The 21,101-nt window shown below is 56.2% G+C and overlaps 1 protein-coding gene across 1 annotated transcript; it reads left to right on the forward strand.

Annotated features, from left to right (window-relative positions):
- Positions 1 to 6,869: 6,869 nt before the first annotated feature.
- On the forward strand, positions 6,870 to 8,763 carry ACKR3 (atypical chemokine receptor 3). Its single transcript, XM_079132291.1, has one exon. It carries the CDS (start codon positions 6,892 to 6,894, stop codon positions 7,978 to 7,980), a length of 1,089 nt encoding a protein of 362 aa, XP_078988417.1. The 5' UTR covers positions 6,870 to 6,891; the 3' UTR covers positions 7,981 to 8,763.
- Positions 8,764 to 21,101: the final 12,338 nt, after the last annotated feature.

Consider the following 21,101-nt stretch of genomic DNA (forward strand, 5'->3'; position numbering starts at 1 on the left):
AATGACAAAACGACCACCACAAACCCCCACCCACAGACAAGAACAAAAACGACCATTATTGCTTCGTTATGAGAGCGACCAGGGATGGCATGACTTCACGGTGACTATTTTGCAGAGCTTCAAGTGGATTTGAAAGCCGACTGCGTTTTGTTCCAGGGTCTCAGAGGGTGGAGGGGCTGTGGCTATCTAAGATGGCCTTGAACCACTGCTGGCAGGGGGACAGATAAGGCCCGGGCAGCCCAGGAGACTGCGTTTCCAGGGCTGTGGTGGTCAGATAGCTTGCGCCTCCTGCTTTTCCTGTCGTCACGGGGGCCTTCGAGGACGTCTTCCTTCGGTGTTACAGGAAGAGCCCGAGATTTCCCGGTGTCCCTGCGGGAAGCTCCTGTGTCTCCAGAGAGCAGCGCTGGTGAAGAGCCCTCCTCGCCAGGCCGACCTCCCACTTGGTCCTAAGCCGGGTGGGAAGGAGAGCCAGGCTCACGCTCGCTGGGCCAGCCCAGACGGCTGCCTTTGTGAGGGAGCCTCGGATCTGCTCTGCTGGGCACAGCTTTGCTCCCTGGGCAGCCGAGCACAATAGGCCAGATCGGGTTTCTGGATGTGGCGTTCATTTTGTCCCGCAGATACTTAGAGCAGACCAGGCGTCCCACGTGTTCACCTGGAGTTTGCCTGAGCGCCGGGAACAGGCGGCCTGCGTCAGATGGGCGTGGACCTTCCTCTGCCTTCGGTATTCCTACTCTTCTCATATCCATTAGGTTTTGAGTTCTCAGGAAATTCAAAGCAGCTCCTTACTTGCATAAAACAAGGTCACTCGGTCGGATGAATGTGTCATCAGGACTATATTGCTTTCCCCTGAGTGACCCCGGTGCAGACAGCTGCCTGTGCTACCCTCGGAAGCTTGCGGGCGGGCTGGTTGGCGTCCACCTGGACGTAATGTGTTAAACGGCAACGCACAATGACACAAGCGACATGCAGGGAGCTCTGTTCCCCGTGCCGCGGTGTCTGCCTGCCCTCAGTTTCCAGGTGCGCACGCGGCCACAGGGACCGAAGGTGACGGTCAGCTCTCTGCATTTCTGCTGGCAGTTCCACTGCAGGGCACAGGGCATGGGTTGCAGAAAGCTGCTGAGGAGGTGACCTGGAGGCGCAGGTCCCGACAGGCCGGGGCCCCTCTCGCAGGGCCGGGCCTGCTCCGCCTTATCTGATCTGCCTGGGCCGAGCTCCGCACCAGCCACAGGGCACCCCTCCAGGCCTCTGGGTGGGCCTGTCACCTCCGTCCTCTAAGCTTCTTCTGCCCCAAGCTGTGGCCTTGCTCAAGACCTTCTCACGGCTCCTCAGCAGATTGGCCTGACCTCCTGCCCCACCCCCTGCCCGCCCTCCAAGGCCCACTCCCACCTCCTCCCAGGCTGGGCAACTCTGCAGTCAGTACCCTGCCGGAGCCCCTGGATTGCCACTCTTTTTGAGGTCCCCCTAGGTCTCTAGCGTGGGAGGCCCTCCTGTGCTGCTGGAGGTACCTGCCGCCCTGCTCATGCCTGGGACGGTGCTGGGCTTTGTGCCCGCCTGACCTCCTCAGTGTTTGGCGGGTGGAGAGGGTCCTGCTTCCCCATCTCCACCTGCCCCAGAGCAGCGCCCTGCAGACATCAGCTGGGTGAGGACTCAGAAGGGGCCTTTGGAAGCCCAGTTCCAGTGCTGGCTGAGGTCACTGTCCTCAGGGGCCATGATGACTACTGATTCACCGAGTCAGGCCACCTTGCTGTGTGGCCATAGGATGACGAAGGAGACATGTGGGAGGCGCCGGGCTTCAGGAGGAATGCAGTGGGGCGGGGGCATGAACACCTGCTGGGGCAGGTTGGGAGCAGCAGGGGTGGGGGGATGTGGCCCTGGGGATCTCCCCAGGCTGCGAGGGTATGTGGTGAGCTGCTGACCCCAGCCAGACACCTGAGCACGCAGGCTCTTGAAGGAACCACCCAGAGTGAGGACATGTGGCTCTCGGAGCAAACCCGCCCTGTGGAGACGCTAAACTTGGAGACATCTAATTCTGGCCTCGCCCTGAGTGCTGGGGTGAGCTCGGGCAAACCATTGGGTTTAGCTAAGTCCTGGGGGCGGCTGGCCGCAGCTGGGGGTGGCCAGGGATGTGCGGTTGATGATAGCAAGCCTCGGAAGCCAGAGGCGCGTCTCCCAGGAAAGGCCTCGGCACCATTTGGGGCTGTGGGGTGGGTGCATGAGGCCCGTTCCAGACCCAGGGCCAAGCGAGGAGGGCTGGATGGACACCATGTCCAGCGCTGGCCCCTCCTGTCATGGTGAATGTGGATGCTGGGTGAGTGCAGGTGGCGGGCAGGGTCTTCAAAGCAGTGACCCTGTGGACAGGACTGGACGGGGTAGAAACGCAAGCGTCAGGAAGAAGGGATGCAAACTGGTGCTTATGGCTGTTTATTCTCGGCAGGGTCCACAGGAGCAGAACACGAGCCTTCGTTGTTCTGTGGGTTGCTCCCCCCTCTATTTCAGTGTGCGTGATTTTATGTCAGATTTCAAACAGCAGACGCTCCTGAGTGAGAACTGCAGTGCTCCTTTGTCCCCTTTGCCACCCTTCCTTCAGGGTTGCACTGGCGTGGGTCTCTGTGCCTCCGTGCCCATACCTCTGCGTATGAAGATACACGTGGGTTTTGCCTTTTCTCCTGCATTGAAGGGATGATGTTCACTTAACAGCATGTTGTAACTTTCCTTGCTCAGAAAAAACACGCTCCCTTCCTTTTTATAGCTGTATTATATTCCAGACAGAGACTGCGCTGTAGTTTATTGGGCCGTTCCTCTGTTGATGGACATTTATGTGGTCTGCAATTTTTGCTAGTAAAAAATTACCGATTCAATAGACATCTTGTACATACATTTGGGGACCTGTGAATATTTCAAGATGAGAAATAAGTGAACTTGTAAAATCCTAGAATGGGAAACGTCTTTTATGATGAGCCCCTTCGTCTATTCTGGAACTTCTGTGCAGGTGCCGCACACCCGAAGCATGTGAGATGGGTCTCACTCCTTCCTGCGCAGGTGCGGGCACTGAGCGCAGACAGAGCAACACACAGACTTACATTCCAAACTTCTCTTGCTCTCTGGTCTCAAGCTGGCAGGAAGGAGCTGTGGTTGGTCCAGCAGCAGGCCAGTGACGGGTCTCCTTCAGGCCCCTGGGTTATCAGTGGTCTCTGCTGCCAGCATAAACAGACCCGTGGCACTGGCTAAGGTGCATTAGGTCCGTGTGCGAGGAGCGAGGTGGCCTGTGGGTCTGCGTGGTCCTGTGTCGGACCAGGCAAACCCCTGGGTTTACGGGAGGGTGCTGCAGGAGCGCACCAGGGTCCCCTCTCCCTCCTGCCTCCATGCTCAGGTTCCACTGGGAGCTTTGTCCCCAGCTGTGGGAAATGAGGGGTGCTGGGTGAAGGCTCCTTTTGCCTCCCAAGCTTCTCCTGGCAGAAGCAGCCCCTGCTGAGGTCTAGGCAGGTAACTCTGAAGCTCTCTGCTCCAGTGGTGGATGGACTGGCAGGGAGTGGCACTGGACGGGCACCCACAGGCTGTGGTTTCAGACACTGGTCCCTGTGACTGGGCAGGTCCTGTCCTGAACAAGGGACCTTCTGTCTGCTGGGATCCTCTTCTGGAAAGAAGCTCTGTTGCTTCCAGGCGGAGCTACTGTATGGTGCTTTCTGGCTTTTTGTGTCCTTTAGTTTCCCACTTAAACCTGTGGAGGATCTGATTACTCCACATCACTTGGTGGCCTTTCTCTCTGAGCTGGAGCCTTCTGCAGTGGGGAGGAGAAGCCACTCAGGCCAGCAGAAGGTGGGTGGCCAGGGTGTGGGCCTGAGGCTCCGTGACAGTCTGGGTGTGGTTGCTGCTCTTCAGGCTGATTGGTGGCCAGTGATTGGTGGTTGGTGATGGGGCCTGGAGATCTGTGCTCAGGGGCCAGAGGGAGCCTCCCCGCCTGCTCTTGGCTTCGACCCTGGGCAGTGACAGCTGTGCTCCTGCACCAGATCTCCCACTGGGAGGGAAGGGCGTAGCTGGGGGTGGCATGCTTGTCCCAGAAGTTCAGTGACCCCAGGCCCAGAAGGCAGAGGCAGGAGCCAAAGGGCTGGATCAGGGTCCCTGAGCCCTTCCCATCGCCCACCTCCCTCTGACCTGGAGGATACTGGGGGTTAGCAGTTGCCAGGTGCAGGGGATGAGAGTCCGAGTTGATCTGGGGGAGACTGGAGGGGCCTGAAGGACACCTCTTGGCCCCAGGAGGAGCCTCCTCTCTTCAGGGCCCCCGCCCTGCCGGGGGCTGTTCTCACTGAACTGCACCAGGCTACCGCGCGGGGTGCCCTCGAGTTTCCCAGGTGTGAGAGTGACAGGCTGGGTTCAGGTCCCAGTTCAGGCTGTGAAGGGCTCAGGGTGGGTCCTTTCTTTTGTGCTCTAGGACTTGAGGCTGTCCTTGCCAGCCCCAGGCTGTGCCCGTGGGGGCAGAGAAGGGGCTGAAGCCACTGCCAACAGAGCACTCTCAGGTCCCCATGGCGTGGGGCTGGAGGACAAACTCCTCCAGCGGGCTCCTCTGCTTCCAGTGACTATGAGGACAGAGGAGATTTGGGGGAGAAAGCACCTTGAACTAAGCTGCACCCAAAGGCGATCCATTTTAGGGAGTGGGAAGAGAGGCTCAGCACGCTGCCTTGGGGGCTCTGCACTGGAGCCAGGCAGAAGCGCAGAGCAAGTCCATCTGGAGCCACAGGTGCAGAGTGGGGGTCATCACAGGACACTCAGCGGCCACGGGGAGGTGGCAGGAGTGGCTTCGAGGCAGCCTGGGACTGGCTGGCTGCCCTGAGGCCAGTATGGCAGGCCAGGAGCCTGTCTTTTGGAAATCACCCACCAGAGCCCTGTTGTACCCATGGCCTTTTGGGGTCCCTGAAGCTGTGTCTTAGGATGAATAATGTCTCCTGATTTGGGTGTGTTTGTCCTAACTCCATTTTGCTTTCTGGGGACCTTCCTGTGCCTTCATGTCACCTCCCACAGGCTGGGGATCACTGGGCTATGGGGTCCTTCCTGGTCACAGAGCCTGTGACCCAAACCATAGAGGAGCAGAGGACATGTGTCTGCCCCGGATGCCCAGATCCTAACTGAGGCTGGGTTAGGCCAGCAGGGGGTGTGTGGCCACCTACATTCTGCCCAAGGAGCCACCCAGGCCTGTGACTGTCTCCTATGGTTGGGATTCAGGAGCAGGTGGCCTGCTGCGTGTTTTGAGGCTGTGGAGGGTCTTCTCCGTCCTCAGGGACTCTGTCCATGTTTTCCTAAGGAGTGCCCTATCCAGCTGGAAGTCCTCCATGGGCTCCTGGACCCTCTGGGGGCTTTATTATGCAGTCAGGAAGAGCCGGTTTGTGAAGTGAAGAAGAACCAGGTGAGGTTTTGCTTTTCTGCTCAAGGGGAGAAAGAAGCCGATTGCTTCCCGCTGACCGGTGGCGGGTGACAGCTTGTTGAGCATCAGCTACCGACAGATTCTGGGCTAGGCCTTGTCCCTGAGGCAATGCTGAGGTGGGCGAGGCCGTTTTAGGACAGCAGATGCAGGCAGGGCAACCAGCAAGTCTTAAGTTGGACTCTGTGGGGTGGAGGAGCCGGAATTCCAACCTGAGAATGCCCCACCTTGGTTGCTCAGTCAGCATGGCCACCTGGCACCCACTGACTGTTGTTCTGGAGCCTCGAGGAGTTCCTATGTGTAACCTGGAGTCACTTTGAATAGGCTGGCAGGTGAGCCTGACTCTTGGCCAGCCAGCACCTGAGGCAGGTGACAGAACTGACGCCTACCTGGAGGGCCTCAGTCCCTCTCACTCCCCTCAGCACACAGTGAGGTTGGGTGGGTGACACCAACCCAGGTCCACAGCCTGGAGGGACTTCGGGGCTGTCAAGGGACAGAGGACACTGGAGGACAGCTCCTGGCAGCTCTCACGTATCTGTGGAGAATCACTCCAGACGCGGGGCTACCTGTGGCTGAGCCCTGGCTGGCTGTGAAGTGCTGACCGTGGAGCTGGCTGACCTCACGTCGGGTTAGCAGGGGGAAGCTGGCAGATGTCAGCCCTCCAGAAAGGCAGCAGGTGGTGACCTCTGTGCTTCGGGTCTTGGCACATGTCACTCGTGAAGCAGTTGAACAAATAAAGGAACGGAAAACTAGGCGCAGGCCAGGGCCTGAGGCAGCTGGCTGGTGCCCTCAGCTGACATTGCTCAGCCACCCAAGTCTGTGGTTTTGGGGTGCGTTTGGGCTGCAGGGCATTGCACCCATGCTGGTCAAGCTCCAAGTGGCCTCATGGCTGAATCTAAGGGGCCAAAGATCCAGGTTTGCACATGAGTTTTGCAGAAAAGTAATAAGCACTAAGTCACATTTTAAATGCAGATTGGGTTGGGGATTTGAATGCTTTCATCCAGACACCAAAGCAAGATGCTTGGAGTTCAGCATGCCGGGGCAGACCAACCCTGCCATGCTTGGGGGACCTCGATAAAATAGCTCCTGTACCCTGCTGAGGAGGAGCAGGCCCTCAGCTCTGCTGTGGCCAGGCTCAGCAGCCTGACGTTTCTTTGGCCCTGCACTGTGTTGCTTTCACACCCTGGGCACCGCCAGGCTGAGGGTGTCTTGAGAACACAGCTGTGAACAGATAGAAGACACACACAGTGTCTGTCTGGGCACTGTGTGGACGAGACTCTGGGAGTTTATTTTATGGGACCCCATTCTCGTGGGGTCGCTGTCTTTCCTCCTTACTTTTAAGGACACCTTAGAACTTAAGCAAAACCGCGGGGCCTTGTCAGGACCCCGGAAAAGTGTTGCCTGGTAGCCGAGTTTCCCTACTGAGTGTGTCTCCCGTCTCTCCGGCCCACTGTAGGTGGTTCTCGCTCCTGCCCACCATGGATCTGCATCTCTTTGACTACACGGAGCCAGGGAACCTCTCTGACATCAGCTGGCCGTGCAACAGCAGCGACTGCATCCTGGTGGACACGGTGCAGTGCCCCGCCATGCCCCACAAGAGCATCCTGCTCTACACGCTGTCCTTCATCTACATCTTCGTCTTCGTGATCGGCATGATCGCCAACTCTGTGGTGGTCTGGGTGAACATCCAGGCCAAGACCACGGGCTACGCCACCCACTGCTACATCTTGAACCTCGCCATCGCGGACCTGTGGGTGGTCCTCACCATCCCGGTCTGGGTGGTCAGCCTGGTGCAGCACAACCAGTGGCCCATGGGCGAGCTCACCTGCAAGGTCACACACCTCATCTTCTCCATCAACCTCTTCGGCAGCATCTTCTTCCTCACCTGCATGAGCGTGGACCGCTACCTCTCCATCACCTACTTCACCAGCACCTCCAGCCGCAGGAAGAAGACGGTGCGCCGCATCGTGTGTGTCCTGGTGTGGCTGCTGGCCTTCTGCGTGTCTCTGCCGGACACCTACTACCTGAAAACCGTCACATCTGCTTCCAACAATGAGACCTACTGCCGGTCCTTCTACCCCGAGCATAGCATCAAGGAGTGGCTGATCGGCATGGAGCTGGTCTCTGTTGTCCTGGGCTTCGCCATCCCCTTCTGCATCATAGCTGTCTTCTACTTCCTGCTCGCCAGAGCCATCTCGGCGTCCGGCGACCAGGAGAAGCACAGCAGCCGGAAGATCATCTTCTCCTACGTGGTGGTCTTCCTGGTGTGCTGGCTGCCCTACCACGTGGTGGTGCTGCTGGACATCTTCTCCATCCTGCACTACCTGCCTTTCACCTGCCAGCTGGAGAATGCGCTCTTCACGGCGCTGCACGTCACGCAGTGCCTGTCGCTGGTGCACTGCTGCGTCAACCCCGTGCTCTACAGCTTCATCAACCGCAGCTACCGGTACGAGCTGATGAAGGCCTTCATCTTCAAGTACTCTGCCAAAACGGGCCTCACTAAGCTCATCGACGCCTCCAGAGTGTCAGAGACAGAGTACTCGGCACTGGAGCAGAACACCAAATGACCCGCTCCGCAAAGGCCAGGCACAGGGAGCTTGTGAACATGGCCTGGGGCCGCATGGCATCCAGAGGAGAGCAAGGGAGCTCTGGGTCTTGATGCCCGAGTGACGTGCAGAGGAGAGGTGTGATGGGGTGTGTCTTCCTCTCCTTCCACGCCACTGCAGCTGTTGCCAGCTGTGCGTTCCTACTCTTTTGCAAAGGCAGAGCTGGGCCGTGCAGCCAACCCTGAGTGTCAGAGCCAGCTTCAGACAGGCTTGCCTGGACGTCTGTACAATAGAATCTTCTGCGCTTCCTGAAATTTTTATATGGTGATTTGTATTTAAGTTTTAAGACTTTATTTTCTCACTATTGGCGTACCTTATAAATGTATTTGAAAGTTAAATATATTTTAAATATTGTATGGGAGGTATAATGCTGACATACTCAGATCGTTGTAGTTTTAAGTTTAGTTTGACTTCAGTTTTGACTAAAGATGACATAATTGTTAGCTGATTTAAAATTATATATATATGGATATATATATATATATATATATATAAAAATATATGCCAGTCTTGGCTGAAATGTTTTATTTACAATAGTTTTATATCTGTGTGGTGTGCTGTACCAGCGCAGGATATGGAACAGAAACTGCTCTGTCGTGCGGTTTGGGACGTTAATAGTATTGCAGAGTTACATTTAAAGCAAAAGAAGACCGTTCCAGGCTGCAAGCCTGTGCACAAAATGAACAGAGTTCTCTTAATTTGTAAGTTATTTTTTTTAATAAAGAATTTTGTTTCCTAAGAGTGCATCTGTACCCCAGTTGTGAAAGCGCGCTTGGCATTGAGGCAGCGTTCACGATGATACTACGTGGATGTACGTGGCACACACAGGCCAGCTGAATAAATATATTTAAAGAGACAGCCACCATGAAGCAAAACCCAGGGGCCACGGTGGATGAGTGGCATAAGGCGTGACATCAAGTGCGCTTTCCAGGCGGTGGTGTGTTGGGGAGGGAGGTGGTGGGCCTTGTGCAGCCAGGTGTCTGTGGAGGCAGAAGCGGGAGGCGTGTGGCCTGGGTCTGCCAGGACTGCTGGGGCTTCCAGGGCCACCTGTCACCACCCTCACACCTGAGGCCAGGCAGTGGCTCTCTGACTCCAGGGGGGCTGACGCGCCCACGCCCGCTGGCGCGCACTCCCGCCTTGGTCCAAGCAGTGTAATCGGGGGACGTCACTGCCCAGAAGACTGGGATAATAGCAGAACAATTCGCTAAAATGCAAGACGGAGGAGAAGTAAGGCAAGAGGACGTGAAGTCGGGGAAATCGTGACCCGGACACGTTCCAACCTTGAAAACGGGCCGGTGTTTGCGCCTGGAGTTCAAGTGCAAACTGAGACTCCCGGGCAGTGGGTTCGGAGGAGGGGCGGAGACGGGTGAGTCAGTCCAGCGCTCAGCTGTGCGGTCCTTCCCCTCAGGCAACCCCTCCTGCCCAGGAGTTCAGGTATGCAGTAGGCACATGCGCGGTGGTGGGGGCTCCTCGTCCACACACAGAGTTTCCTGTGTCACCTGCTTTGGTGGCTCCTTCTGTTGTCCCCTGCCACACGGGACCATAGACTCCTTTCTTACCACTCTGTAGCCCAGGGTGACCACTGAGTGCAGAGGGGGACAGGCAGGACAGAGAGCAGGCTTGCCGTCTGAGCCCCTCCAGGCTGTGCACAGCAGCTGCCCAGCCCTGAGCTCTCCCTTTGTACATCGGCAGTGTGCCCTGAGCTACCCCCTTCCAAGTGCCAGTGCCGAGGCTAAACAGCTCGGTGCCTTGTCTGGGCATGTGGGTGACCACAGACGCTGGGCCTGCAGGACTGATCAGGAGGAGTGACCCCTACGGGGCATAGGGGTGCACATCTGTATCCCAGTCACGTGGGAGGCTGAGGCGGGAGGATCACAGGTTCCAGGCCAACTTGGGCAACTTTGTGAGCTCCTATCTCAAAATAGAAAATAAAGATCTGAGGTGCAGCTCAGAGGAAAGATGCCCAGGGTCTGGGTTCAACCCCCAGTACCACACACTGAGAAATAAGAGAGGAAAAATAACCCCAGCTGTACAGCACAAGCATACGGCACAAATCCATGGGTAAACTAATCCCGTTCTTTAAAATCACCACCTGTGAATTTATTAAGTTATCAGAGCACATGGACACATGGGTGTATCAGACCCACATCCGGGAAACCCAGCAGTGAGCTTGCAGACCCTGCAGACCACCTAATCTCGCAGCCCCTCACCTGAACACCAGGAGAGGCTCCTGAGACAGAGGCAGAGAGGTGCACACTGACCCACCATTGCATCAGACTCCCCAGTGGACGCATCAGGGGTCGACAGACCAGGAACTCAGGAGGTCAATGGGTGAACCATTGAGGGGCCCTGGTCTTCAGCCAGTTCACACTTCCTGCTTGACCTGTCCACCTGAAGCTGCCTGCCATCAGGACCCTGGCCTTGGTCCCACGCCCTGGGTTCCTTAGCTCCATGCCCCTGAGCAATCTGCATTTGTATCTGCCTTGATCTCACTAGGGACTCTTTAAACTCTGTGGCCACTGTTAACCCTTTCTCAGCTACTTTGTGACATCTCTATCTTTGTGTGACCTGTGGTGTGTGACTTGAATGTTATTAGTAGTTAAGATTGGAATGGAATCGAAGAACAGATGATTGTCACATCGTGACCTCTCGTGAACCCTGCGTACTCAGTGAACTAGTCAAGGAGATTGGTGAGACTTGTGAATCTATTGTTACACACCAAGTTCTGACAGCCTGGAGAGACCCAAGCGTGTGCGTCTGTGTTAACGGCACAGCCCACTCACAGCAGAGTGCGGCCCTGTAATGGCGCCTGGGTTCAGCCCCTTTTGCTCGAGGGGAAACCTCCACATCCCACTGCCGCTGTTGGCCCAGGCTCTGGAGATGTCTCTGTGCCTGCTGTCTCCAGGGTGCAGCTTCCACCCTTGGATGCTCTAGTGACTGAGTGTTCCCTGCCTCTTTCAGAAATCCCCTTTTCTGTCCTGTCTGGGACTCCAAGACTTGCGGATGGATCCCAGGTTATCTGCACTCCAAAACTTTACACTGAATCAGGCTGCAACATCCTTCCCTGGAGCGATGTCAGAGGCCAGAGATGCAGGTGATGGGATGCAGAAGATACAGCAGGGAGAAGTTCGTCTTCCAAGATGAACAAGGACTTCTTTCCCATCCTGGGAGTGGACGTGGAGGTGGTGGAAGGAGTAGTGTCAGGTGCGGATCCGGTGTGGGGAGGCTGGGCAGGCCTCTGGCCTCCTAGGGATCCAGAGACCAGAGGGTCTGAAATTCTTCTGTTGCAGGGTCATCCTTTTTGGTGACCAGGTCTTTAAAAACACCCGTTTCCAAGGTGGCAAGAAAGCTATTACCACCTCAGCCATCGAGGACCTCGAGTCCTGGGTATGGGAGGACCTCAGAGCTAGGGGGAAAACCGCCTGGGTTGCCTGGGTGTTGCTTGCTGGAGCCGCCACCCGCCCCCAGAGAGGGGAAGTCTTCATGCCCACCATTCCCTCCTTGGCGGGGGAGATGTCAGAGGTCCCCAGTGTGACCTCTGGGGAGTCAGCATCAAATGCCTTCCGTCTGGCTCCACTCACTCACACCCTGGGCTTTCTGCAAGTGAAGAAGGAAAGCGTGACCACCGAGGATGCTGGACGTGAAGCTCCGTGGGCACCAAGGAGCACATCCTTGCCTGTTCGAGGGCTCTTTGTCCCTTGAGGGCTCCCACGAGTGCTCATCCCAGGACCCAGGGATGAGACCCCTTGGACGTTTGTGTCGAGCTCCGGCCGAGCACCGAGTTATTGCCACTGCACCTGAGGGCTTCCTGGTCTCCAGGCGGCAGCAGCTCAGGGGTATGTGGTACGTCTGCTAGGCCTAGGGCTCTCCCCGAGGACACGGACGATAATTAATGGGTGCAATTGGGATTAGCCAAGGCTTATTCCCTTTCGCAATGGGTGAAGAGGTCTGGCTCCTGGTCAGCCCTTTAGTAGAGGTTGCTTACCTGAAACCTGTTTTCATGCATGCACACACAAGCAAACGCTCATGCTCTCACACAGACATGTGCCACAGCGTGTGTGGCTAATACACACGCACAGACCCGGTCCCCATGGTCAGGTCTGCAACAGCCTGGCCAGAGCCTGGGCCGCAGGGTGAAGGTAGGTCCGCCTTCTGTGAAGTTGGGACTCTGCCATACTCAGGGCAGCCAGAGGTACAGCGCAGTCAGTACCTCCTACTGTTGGGTTTCACTTTGCTAAACCTCAGTTTCCCTCTGTGGAGGCAGATGAAGGTGGTATTGCTCCGCAAGGTGGTGGTTCAGTCCCTGCAAGGTGCTGGTCGCAGAGCCGGAGGTGTGCTGTGTCTGCCTTCTCTGGGTGTTGTCTGCATTTTTCTTCACAGCAGCGCATTCCAGACCCACAGGGAGGGGAAGTGTCTGCCCGTGGGCAGTGACTGAAAAGGTGAGGCCCATGTCCACCTCAAACTGGTACTTTGCCCCCCAGGAGACAGGTGGCACTGTCTGCACACATTTTGGTGGTCACAACTTGGGCAGGACATGGACTGACCCTCAGGGGTTGAAGCCAGGGGTGCTTGGGAGCAGCCCGTGACACAGAGTCAGACCCAGACATCAATAGAGCTGGGGTGGAAAGACCCTAGCCCAGGACAGAACTACCATCTGAGCTAAGATTGGGCAGGGACTTCGACAACCCCTGGCACCCCAGGGAAGTATTCAGGAGGGTCCTTGGGACCTCAGCGTCCTCCCTTCTAGCCCTCTTGCTGCTGGACTCCAGCTAACAGGCAAGGCAGACACACATGTGTGGGACTCAGGCCAGTGTTTTCATTGTGCCCAAGTGGACTTTGATGACATGAATTCAGTGCATTAGTTTATATAAAAGATGTGCTCATGGAAAGCACACACACGCGCTAAGCATTAGTCAATCTTTTAAGTGCATTTGGGAGGTTTCGAATTTCATTTTAATATTGAAAATATTTAGTTTAAGAGGCCCCAGAAAGAACAGGGATAGTGGTCAGAGCGGCCAACAGGATGGCAGCCAGCCAGGGAGGAAGATTCAATTTGCTCCTTGTTAGCTCGGTGACGTTGGCAACACTTGCCCATGAATCTCAGCCTCCTCGCCCTTGAGATCACTTCCTCGCCTTCGCAGGAGGATGGTGGAGATCAAGGCAGCATGCCCACCAGGCGACGGAGTCGAATGCATAGCTAAAGGGTGAAGGTGGTGCATGGGACCCGGCCTAAGGCCATGCAGGTGATCTGAAACACTGTCCGGCTTTACCTGGACTCCTTCTCTTCTGGTCCAGTGCTTCACTCATGCTGTCTGACTGGGTTGTTGGTGTTGAGGTGCCTCCTTCCTCTGTGTGCTCAGGCCCCGGCTGGTCCTCGCTCCGAGCAGGCCTTGCCTACCTGGCTATTGCTGTGGCACTGTGCGCAGGATGCTGGCCTGAGTTTCCCAGGGCCAGGCTTCTCCAACTCCGAGATGGTGGCCACGGGGAAGGCGGGGGGCTGGATGAAGGAGGATATGGTTATCTGTGTGGAATATGAGGAGTGAGGCCCGATTTCTGGGATTCTCTCATGTTCACAGGCTTCATTTCTGCGAGCTTTTCATATGCTTATGCACTTGGGCCCTTCCGTGTGGGATTTGGAACGGCTGCCAATCACAGCGTTTCACCCTGCGGGTTGGGGGAAAGTGGAGGCTTCATTAGCCATTTGTCGCAACATCCAGAAGCAGCAGAATGGAAACATCTGAATTCCCATAGTTATTTCCGGAACGAAACCGATTAAAATAATTTCCTAGGTAGGTCAGAATCTTCCTTTTAACAATTTCACAAGAAAAGGCAGAGAGAAAGTCTTCATGGCGATGACATTAAATCTGCTTGGGTGACTCAGAATGTATGTTGGCACGGCAACACGCCATGTGGTGGGCAGCAGACATGTCTTGGTGGTGGCGTGACTGAAAGGGCGACTTCAGCAAGCCGTGCAGGCCGGCTTCCTCTCAGCCTTTCACAGAAAAAGCGTTTGAAGCCCATCTTTTCATTCCCTTTTGCAGGGCCGTAATCAATAGGAAGGACGTGGTCACGTCTCCCCACCGTCCCACCCTGTGGGTCGTGCTTCAAAGTGCCAGTTGTGTTCTGTGCCGCACCGTAATGAGAATTTGAATTTCGTGCAGATCCTGAAGTGTGAGTGAAAACTCGCCAGTCGCCAGCTGTGTGGCCCCTGAATGCCTTTCCTGATGATTCATTCCACGCTCCTTCCCATTAACTTGCTCATCCAACCGCACCTTCGCCCACCCAGCCCCGGTCAGTCGAGCGTCACTCAGTGCCCACGTGTGCGCTGCGCCCTGCTTGTCTATTGCTGGGCCTCCGAGGATGCCTTTGACTTGCTTGGACGGGGAGACGGGCAATGAGACATGGAGAGATGGTCACGGGCAGCCTGGTGAGGCAGTCCTGGACATCTGAGCCAGAAGGAAAAGGTCCTTTAGATGGGAAGAACCCAGAAGACCTACGAAGACATGGTCTCCAGGGCACAAAGCGTGGCCCCACAGCCCTCATCCCCGGGACGCTGTCTCTTTAGGAGAATATGCTTTAGATATCAGAGGGTGTCCAGATGTCACCCACACTGATGCCATCGTTGTACACAGAAGAAGTTGCTGGGTGGGGCTCAGGTTGTAGGACTGCCCTGCTCCGAGGACAGAAAGTGAGGCTCAGGACAGGATGTCGGGATGAACAGTGTGGCCTCAGGCTTTCTGGGGGGATGGTGGCAGCCTCCTTTGGATCCCCTATTTCTGTGCAGCCTGGGGCTTGTCCCCCTCCCTACGATGAACGCAGCCACCTAGAGTGCAGGACTTCCTGGGCATCCTGCTCATGCACAAGTGACAGGTGTCAGGTAGGTCTTCCTTTGTCCCTAAGGTTTGAGAGAGAGCTGCCTGTTCACAAGAACCCCTTGATGCAGCCAGACCCTGGGGCCACGGCTGGCCACAGGCGCTGGCCTGCAGGACTTCTGCAACCAGGCCCTGGAGCCCACACCCCGCTGGACCAGAGGGGCTGGCAGGTTGCCCCCAGCACCATGGGCAGGGACTTGGTGATATTCATGGGTCAGTGTGAACGGATCTCAAGGGAATGGACATTTTTAAGTACACAATGGCTCTCTGTTCTCACCAGACTGCAGAATGTCCTGGTCCCACTGAACACAGGTTTGTAAAAGGCACAGGTGGTCTCTGTGTGCCTGAGCTCTCCATCCTGCTCATTGGCACCTGCTGCAGGCTCTCCTGGCCTGCCAGTCTCTGCAGGTAAGAGAGGCAGAGGCCACACTCTAAAGGCTGGGATCTCGGGGACACACCTGGCCAGCGGAGGCCCAGTGTCTCCTTACATTCTCCCTATCCTCAACCCAGTTTTTACAGGAGTTTTGAATTATCTACCACATACCAAACACAGTTCCCTGGCCTTGTCACCTGCCCCAGCCAGGCCTTCCCCACCCAGTCTGTACACTTAGCCACTAAAGACTCGACTCACACTCTCAAGCTGCTGTCCTTGAGCACTGGCTTCCTTGCCTAGGAAGAATCTAGAAATGCCCTTAGCCCCTGTGGCCAGACCTGGAGGTGCAGTGGTGGATGCACGTCCTGCTCCAAGTCTCCGGTTGGATCGCAACCTCCCTCGCTTCCCCTCTCCCCTCACCTGCCTCCCACGCTCTCTGACTCGGGGTGAGAGAACTGACGTGTGCCAGCCTAGCGGCCTGTCCAGACTGCTATAATGTCGCAGACTGGGTGGCAGGCGCATAAGAAATGCTTTCCCACAGTCCTAGAGGCTGAGACGTCTGGGGCCTTCTGGCAAGGCAGGTTTGACCCCAGCCTCCTGTCTTGGCCTGCAGGTGGCCACCGGCTCTGGGTGTGCTCACGTGGCTTCTGAGCCTCTTCTTCAACAGACTCAGGCCCTGCATCAGGCCCTGCCCTCCGGATTGCACTGAACCTTAATTACTTCCTCAGGCATTTAGATCTCTACTTTCAGTCCGCCATGGTGGTGGGATGCTGGGAGGTGAGCCATTTATTCCTCTGATGGTTTGTAATCCTTTATACTGAGCTTCCTGCTTCCAATCTGTCTCCTGTGGGGGCCCTCCTGACACAGCGGTGGGGCAGGGACAGGCCAGCAAGTCCACCTGTGTCCACGGGAGGCTTCCCTGCCTGGCTCGTTGTGGACCCCTCACCTACCCCGGGTCTCCCTCACCCCCTCCTCTTCTGAGCCCCCTCTGCCGTGTCTCTGTCCCTGACCTCCCCTTCACACAGGATCCTGGTGCCTTTCCAGGGTGCGGCCCCTCTGCTGGCCAGTGCTCCTCCTGTGCGTGGTGTGCGGGGTCACAGCCACCACTCTAGCATGGAGCTCATCTCCCGGCCACGGAGGAAGACACAGGAAAAGGAACAGAGGCAGCTGCTCCTGCAGTTCAGTAGGCACGTTGATGACGGAAACACGCCACCCTGAGAGAGCCGCGTGCGCGTGTGTGTGTGCCGAGCATGTGCAGTGGGCGTGCTGTGGTGCGTGCTGTCATGATGTGCATGGACGTGGTGTGTGAATAATGCACATGGTGTGTGTGTTGTGTGTATGTATGTGTGTTGTGTGGGCTCACGTGTGCACGGGTGTGCTGTGTATATAGCATATGCTGTGTTATGTGTGATGTGTAGTATGTATGTGGTGACTTGTGTGTGTAGTGTGTGTGGCATGTATGTGTTTGTCATGTGGTATGCATTATGCAGATGTGGAGTTCTGTGTTCTCTGTGTGCAGTACGTGTGCGGTGTAGTGCATATGTGTAGTGTGTATTATATGTGTGTGGTGTGTGCGTAGTGTAGACTAAACATGTGGTGTGTTGCATATGTGTAGTGTGTCTGGAGTGTGTTGTGTGGTTTTGTGTCATATTTGGTGTGTGTGGCATGTCATTTGTGTAGCATGTGTTCTACTTGGTGTGCAGTTTGTTGTATATATGTAGTATGAATGGTGTGAGTGGTGTGCTGTTTGTTATGTGTGATGCGCATAGTGTGTTTGTGGCATATTATGTGTGTAGCACTGTGGTATGTGTATGTTGTGTTGCATAGGTGTAATGTGCATGGTGGGTATTATTGGTATTATTTGGTATTTGTATTGTATGTGGTGTGTTACATGTGTAGTGTGTATAGCATATATGTGATGTGTGGTATGTTATATGTGGGTAGTATGTGTGACATCTGTTTTTCTTGTGTGTGGTATGTATGTGGTTTGTTTTGTGTTTGGCATGCATGTGGCGTGTTGTACACACATAGTGTGAATGGTGTGAGTGGTGTGTTGTTTGTGTTATGTGGTGTGAGTTGTGTGTGTTGTGTCTGGAGATTGAGGGCCCACCTGGTGGCCATGTGCTCCTACCCAGCTCTGCTCTCTGGGGCCGCCTGGTGACCCCTCAGCTCAAAGGGTTCCATCTGGCAGCAGGGCCTGCTGCCTCCTGGCAGGGCAGCAGGTGCAGTGTGCTGCCCCAGGCCCCGTCCTCGCCTCCCTCCTCTGTGGCTTGTGACAGATAGGATGGGTCACGCCTAGAAACAGGCCTATAGACCACGCTTCCCTGACCTGATGAATCATGCAGTGTCCAGACTCCACCGTATGACAGTGGCCCCCGCTGCCTGCCGACGGGGTGGGGACGAGGCCTCGCCTCTCCCTGTGGGAGGTGCCGTCCTCCCAGCAGGGCTGAGCCACAGGGCTGCTCCCGGAAGCTCGGGCCTGGAGACTCCACCTCAGAAGGGTGCAGAGCGCTGTGCCCTCCGGGACAGGTGGCTGTGTCTGGAGACACAGGTCACCATGCCTGGACGGTCTCCTCAGTAAGCGTGTCGGACCCAAACCCAAGTAGGGCTGAGGCTGCGAGGCCCTGACTGGGGACCAGGTGGTGCTGTCTGAGGGCCGCCCCGGGGTCCCTGGGGGTGGCATCCTGCCGCCACCTCGGGCATGGTGTCCTGGGGAAGGCTGAGTCTTGCTTCTTGACGTCTGATCTGCTGGGCGAGTGTGGCTCCTGCCGTCCTGCCTGTCACCCAGGGACACCCTCCCACCCTCCCAGCCTTGCTCTGACTGGAGAGGTGACTACAGTGTGCCTGCTGGGCTCCGCCCTGCCTCCTGCCCCGGGGGCATTCCTTTCTGCCTCCTTGCTGGGGCAGGGTCTGCACAGGGGTCACCAGCTCCTGCCCGGTGGGGCTCGTCTCAGTCCATCAGCCTTGTTGGGGCTGGAGGACACCTTGCCCCAGGCCTGCCAGCCTTGGAGGGAGGCCACTGTCCCTTCCCCTGAAGCTGATCTCTGGGAGGCCTCCCTGCCCTCCAGTGGCTGCTCAGGACTCCAGCACCCTCGCCAAGGTCCCCGTGCTGCGTTCTCTCTCCTCAGTGACTGCCACGGACTCCTCATTGCCGACTGGACCCTGACTTGCGGGTGACCTGCGCAGGACCCCTGCACCAGCAGGGCCAGCGCCGCAAGCTCCCTTCCCACCTGTCACTCCCACTCTCCAGCACTTGGTGTTCTGCCTTTGTCCCTCTGTCCACCTCACTTCTAGTGCTGCCAGCACAGTCCTGCACCCCGTGTCTCCTCCTAGCACCCAGAGGAGGAGACACGCCCCAGTCGCCGGCGGGGTGAGGGACTCGCAGATGTGCAATCTCGGTCAGGCCTCGAGTGGCCGCCCAGCCTGCCTCTGCCTGGCTTTGTGGGTCCCTCGACCCTGCCACGTTCAGGCTCCACTGCACACTCACCTTTCTGCTCAGAGCCCAAGTGGCCCAGCCAGGTCATTGCTTCCTTTACCACCAGCCCGAGAGCCAGCTCACCTCTCAGTTGCTGTGACAGTCAGAACGTGGGGTGGAGACCATCTCTTGTCTTTCAGGGCAGAAACAGACACTGGGGCCAATGAGAGTGTTGGTTTGTTCTTAGGCTGGGGGATCTCAGCAGAGTTGGGCTACAGTAGCGCTCCTTAGAAAAGCATGCTCTGCAGGCCAAGGGGCTCAGAAATGCGCATTGCATTGTGGGAGATTCCCTGAGCATGGTCTCCACACTGTCCTCTGTCGCCTCAGGGTCATTGTGGTGACAGCGAATCTGTGGCAGTGAAACGCGAGTAATTGGAACTGCTTGAACAGTTGTCTGGCAGCCAGCAGATGCACTGGGGCACCCTGCGCCGGTGAGAACCTGCCAGTGCCGTCTCATCGGGTCGCGTCCTGGCCTCTGTCTTCCCACCACGTCGAGTGGTTTCCTGATGGAGTCTGAAAGCTGGAACTGGATAGCTTGTGGACTTTCTTTCCTTTGTGTGGAAGAAAGAGAAGCATCTCTGTGGGATTTGACTTATAAAGTAGAGTCAGGCCCACAGAGTGGAAAGAAGAAACAAAAAGCTACTGTGCTCCTGGGGCACAAAGGCAGGCGCTCCGGCGCTGTGGCTCAGGCTTGGCTGCTTTGGCAGCTCCAGCAACACCACGAGAGTGGCCCATGGAGACGGTTGACAGGGAGGCCCCAGTCTGAACCCAAGCCTGGCTGGTTCTGCTGCCCACAGGCCATCTCCAGGAGAAGACGGCGGTCCAGGCAGATGCCGAGTCGGGATCCTCTGAGAGCGCTGCCCAGAGCAAACGGCACCATCGGGAGCCTGGGCCCAGCCTACACAGGAGTTTCCTTTTGTGTGGCCTCTTCCTGTTCCAAGTTTAGGCATAAGTCTTTGAGCCGCCAGTTCAAGAGTAGCCACTCCTGGTGGATACAGGTTCATTTTGCAGGGTTCTTCAAAGCCAGAAGTCATCCAAAGGCCAGATAAGATCGCCTGTCAGCAGTGTATCTGCTTAACGTGGAGGGAAGATGAGAAGGTAGCCTCAGACCGAGCCCATGCGCCAGCGTTCAGCTTCGGGGTCCATCTCCCTGCCCCTCTCCTTTCTTTGTGATTGCTAGATTTGTTCGTGTAAGATTAACCTGAGGTGGCAAAGTGGAAGTTCATTCTTTTCCTGACAGCCCAACGACAGTATGGATTGCCTTGCTGATAGAAAGCTGTTCTTAGAATGGCCAGGGGTCTCCGAAGGCTGCAAACCCCAACCTATGTGGCGGGTTTTGGTGCTAGATCCCCACATGTCTGGAACTGGCTGCTGTTTTCAGGGGAGGGGGCAGCAGCTGCAAGCAGAGGCTGTTGTGTGGCCAAGCTCCTTTGTGGAGACCACATCTCTGCTGTGCTTCTAATGCAAAGTGCCACTCTGCGTTAGAAGACACTCACTTCTGTCCTGCATTGTTCTCTGTGTCCAGAGCCTACTGTCAGTGACTCGATCCAGAAAATGCACAGAGACTTGCACACACCGAGAATGCTGTGCATGTGAGTGTTTCATTCAATCATATTTGGAGAGAGGGCCCCTAGGAAAGAGCCTTCTGCACCCCTAAACTCTGGGGACTTGAATGGGGGCAGCCGTAGAGAGGGCCTGACGGAGGTTCATTAACTTAGTGCCAGTGAGCGCGTGCAGCAGGCGGCTGCTCTTTCTGGCAACTCTGCCCTCAGTCAGAAAACAAGCAGATGGAGGGACCCATTTGAGTTTTAATTAAGCTCCAAACAATTGGCCATGCCTGAGAGGTTGAGGATCCCCAAGTCAGTTCTGGGCTCAGGATGAACTGTGATTTACTCCATCTCGGCATGTCCCTGGCTTTAGAGGGGACCAGATACCACCGATGCTGCCAGTCCTTGCTGCCAGCTCAGATCTGTGCAGCCAGCACCTCAGTAGCCCAGACTTTTATTCCCCATTCCCCTGAGATGGACTTTGAAGCTGACGGCCTGGCCTGGAAGCAGGTTCTGTTAGTCTCAGAAATCTGGCTTCCTCTGCTGTCCTCAGTGGACTGGTCTACTGCTGACAATAAGGCTTGGAAATCAGACTCACCTAGACTCAAGTTCTTGCTCTTGACAAATGACAGCCTCTCTGAGCCTCGATTTCTTCTGGAGAACTTGCATTTTGTTCTAGCGTTATCTGGAAGGGTGCTCTCAGAACTCACAGACGCAGATTCATGGCAGGCCCAACCCTGTGCACTTATTCCCAGGCCCTGCATCCCTGCCTCCTCCCCCTCTGTTTTCTTTTCCAGCCTTGCTCCAATATCTGA

This window comes from Sciurus vulgaris, assembly GCF_902686455.1.
Source record: "Sciurus vulgaris genome assembly, chromosome: 3".
NCBI lineage: Eukaryota > Metazoa > Chordata > Mammalia > Rodentia > Sciuridae > Sciurus > Sciurus vulgaris.